General features: G+C 38.0%; 1 protein-coding gene across 1 annotated transcript in view; it reads right to left on the bottom strand.

Moving 5' to 3' along the window:
* Positions 1 to 3081, bottom strand: part of LOC122589699 — a 20461-nt gene extending 17380 nt beyond the window's left edge. Inside the window, exon 1 of the mRNA XM_043762024.1 lies at positions 2644 to 3081. Coding sequence (XP_043617959.1) covers positions 2644 to 3081 — 438 coding nt within the window. The remainder of the gene's footprint in view (positions 1 to 2643) is intronic.
* Positions 3082 to 3533: the final 452 nt, after the last annotated feature.

Below are 3533 nucleotides of genomic sequence, written 5' to 3' on the forward strand. Positions count from 1 at the left end.
GAGTGCAGCCTCGTGCGATGCACGAATTTGAAATTTTTTGCTTTTAACATGGTTTGTATGAAGATGACATCGTAAAAGACTATTACAAGCTTTTGTAAACCAAGCTTTGGAGGACGGGATCCTCTAAAGTATTGACAACTTTATTGTAAAGTTGTAAATCATAACCTTAATTAAAATCAAGGGTCAAGATTCAAAGATGATCTTTGAATCGTGACCTTGGATTTCAATCCAAATGTCAAATGCTTCAACTTTACCAATAAAGTTGAAATCACTTTAGGGATCCTCATCCATCTTTGGAAACAACCACACTCGTTTGTAGAGGTACCTATGCCATTTATGCGTAATGGCAAAATTATGCTATGATGATCATGTGAGTCCCTCGATAGCTACAGATCGCTCTCGATATCGTCTATTGTTATGTCGTGAGTGCGGAATCCTCACGAGATAACTAGTTTGATTAGTTATCGTGTATCGCTAATTATCAAGTAAATAATCAGCCGTATGATGCTATATTCGTTTCTATAAGCTATAGAACGAAAGTCACTGGTGTATGTGTATGTCGAATGTGATTCTTTAATTTAGGGTATTCATTCGTATATATATGTTTCAGATCGAAACTGGGCTTGCTGGGCTTTGTTCTACGAACTTAGCAGCCCAACCCATGTAACGAAGTTAATCTTCGTTTGTACCAAACGAAAACGAAGATATTCCTTATCTTCGTTAGATGTAAGACTTGGTTATATCCTAAATGTTTCATCAACAAGGAATCCTAACACATATTATGTTTGTACTTGTATAACACACAACAAACATCATACATAACATATATAACACCAAAACATGTAATCGATCATTACCAAAACATAAAGTCCATAATCTATCAATTACATATATATATAGATACGACATAAAGTATAATGTCTTAATCTAAAGACAGATCAAATCTAAGTTGCTGTTGTCACATCAACGTGCATCAACAAACTCCCCTTGACAGCAGCACCTTCGATTTCTTCAGTCTTCAAAATCTGGTCATCCATCAAATAACAATCTTCTGCTATTTGCATGGATATCTTCATGTAAGCAAAGTTGAAGAATCTTACGATAACGGCTTTCTTCATGCTTCCAAAACGGCAAGAATGAACATTTTGTATCGTATAATCCTTAGATCATTTCTTGAGAAGTTCACCAACTGCATCGGATCATATACTTTTCTCAACAAAATCTTCTTCTTCGAGTCTGCATACATCTTCGCTTCACCAGAGTTTCGATCAATTTCCCAATTATCCATCTTGTCCAAGACGTCTTGTGCCCATTTCTTGGCAGGGACTTTGATCATACACTTGACGTCATGTTGAACATACTCAACAGTTTTATCTGGCTTGACCACTCTTTTCTTCGGTCTTGGTTCAATTAAACTGCGGTTTGTCTGAATCTTTCATGTTCTTTCTCAACCAGAAATCATTACGAAGATTATTACCGACAAATCAGCTAAACTATCATACTGTAAGTCTTTCACATAAACTCCTGAAATGTCTCTTACACCAAGCTAAGTACTGACAACCTTCTGGTCTTTTAAAAACAAACAGCTTCAGTTCATCATCATAGAACCAACTCCAGATGATTGTCTTGTACTTTGCAGCATCTTTGTCTGAGATATGAGTCCAATACAATTTGGTTTCCAAGTTTCCCTATCGACTATCCATTCATTAATTCTTCTCTCGGGCACATGTCGATCAACCACATGTAATGGATCATCATCTCTGAGAGGAACTGGAAAATCATTTGGACTGAATGGTCTTGTCAAGTTAATCTCATAATCAGAAGGAATCAATGCATCACCATTCTTAGCATATACAACAAAGTGTAAAACTTTAGTTTGGCTACTGAATGGAACTTGAAGCATTCTTTCCGAACATCTGATCTCTTCAGATCTAACACTCTACTTTCTTCAATCGATGGATCTTCAGGAATTGAGTCCCAAACTTCATCAAACATAAGGCTTCTTGAATATGTTTAGGTTTGGTTCAGGAACAAATTCACTTCCTCGAGCTCATCACCATCAAAGAATAAATCTGTATAATCTGGATCATCTATTAAGATTTACACAAAATGAACACCAGAATACAAAGAATAATCATGATAATTATAATAAAGATGAAATGTAATTGTATTGAAATAAGATAGATTACATTACATGTCATAACTTATTACATACATCGAATATACATTCTATCTAAATATCTTTATCATAATCATGATAATATAATAAGATGAAATTAATGTATTGAAATAAGAAGATACATTACATGTCATAACTTATTACATACGAATACATACATCTAAATAATCTTTATCATAATCAAAATCAGAACCTGAATCACGAGGAACACAGAAGGACCAGCATGAGAAGTATCACCTCCTGTCTCCCCTCAATCTCTACACCCTTTCCTTTGTCTTCAACTGGGCGAGAATCATTCCTATCACCAGCATTATCAGCATCATCATCGTCATTCTGACGTCTTGGTTGAAACGCTGACAATCTACAAATCTCTTCAGGAACTTCTCCCCTTGATTCTTGACCCAGTTGATCAAAAATGTCAAGGCTGCTCGGGTATCGGTGAGATCAGACTCCAAAGTACGAACCTGAGTCTCCAGAAGATCAACACGACGAACAAGCGAAGAATCTGAAGGAAGTCTGTAGGATAAGGAAGGAGCCACCAGAGGACGCAATACTTGTGCTTGAGAAACAGCAGGAATAACAGCAGCAGTTGGTCTTGGAGGATCAGGAATCGCTACTGAAGTAGCTTCAGCAACACGTCTACGCTTAGTTCTGGTATACTTAAGATCAGCACCCCCTGTCCGTTTCACCGGACTAACCGAACTGGCTCTGTTCACGGGATCATCCATATCGTCAAAAATTCCACGCAGTTCAGAATCATTCTGAGCAGCAACATCAGGATCAATCTGAGCAGCACGGTCAGGAATATGGCTATGTGCATCATGAACGGAGTGAGCTGAATCAGAAACAGCAGGAACAACATGACATGCCTTACCGACGCGCTCTATGTAAAGCAGCACCATCTTGAACAAAAGACTGATGTGAATGATCACTTTCGGAAGCAGCAGAGACATCATGAACCAACTTAGTTCGACGCTCATTAGCAGTGCATCTGTGTGTCTGTCTCGGTTGTAGCAGCAGAACCGTCTGAACTATCGGCTACACCTTCATCATTCCATCATCAGAACTATCAGAATCATCACTCGAATCATCATCAGAATCATTAGCAGAAGCATTCTCAGAATTCTGAGTCATCAGAATCAGAATCTTCATCATTATCATCCACAAACATATCATTCTCAAGACGAGATCGATAGTGGATTAATCAAGTGACCAAAAAGTGGTGGATCATTAAGACCAGCCACATTACGTGTATTTGCTTCAAGATCAGCAAAAAGACGCGAAGGCCAAGCATGAAGAACGTAGCGAGGACCTTGGTCATACACTAAGTTAGGACAGAAGTCTAACTATGGCC

Source organism: Erigeron canadensis, chromosome 1 (assembly GCF_010389155.1).
Source record: "Erigeron canadensis isolate Cc75 chromosome 1, C_canadensis_v1, whole genome shotgun sequence".
Classification (NCBI taxonomy): Eukaryota; Viridiplantae; Streptophyta; class Magnoliopsida; order Asterales; family Asteraceae; genus Erigeron; species Erigeron canadensis.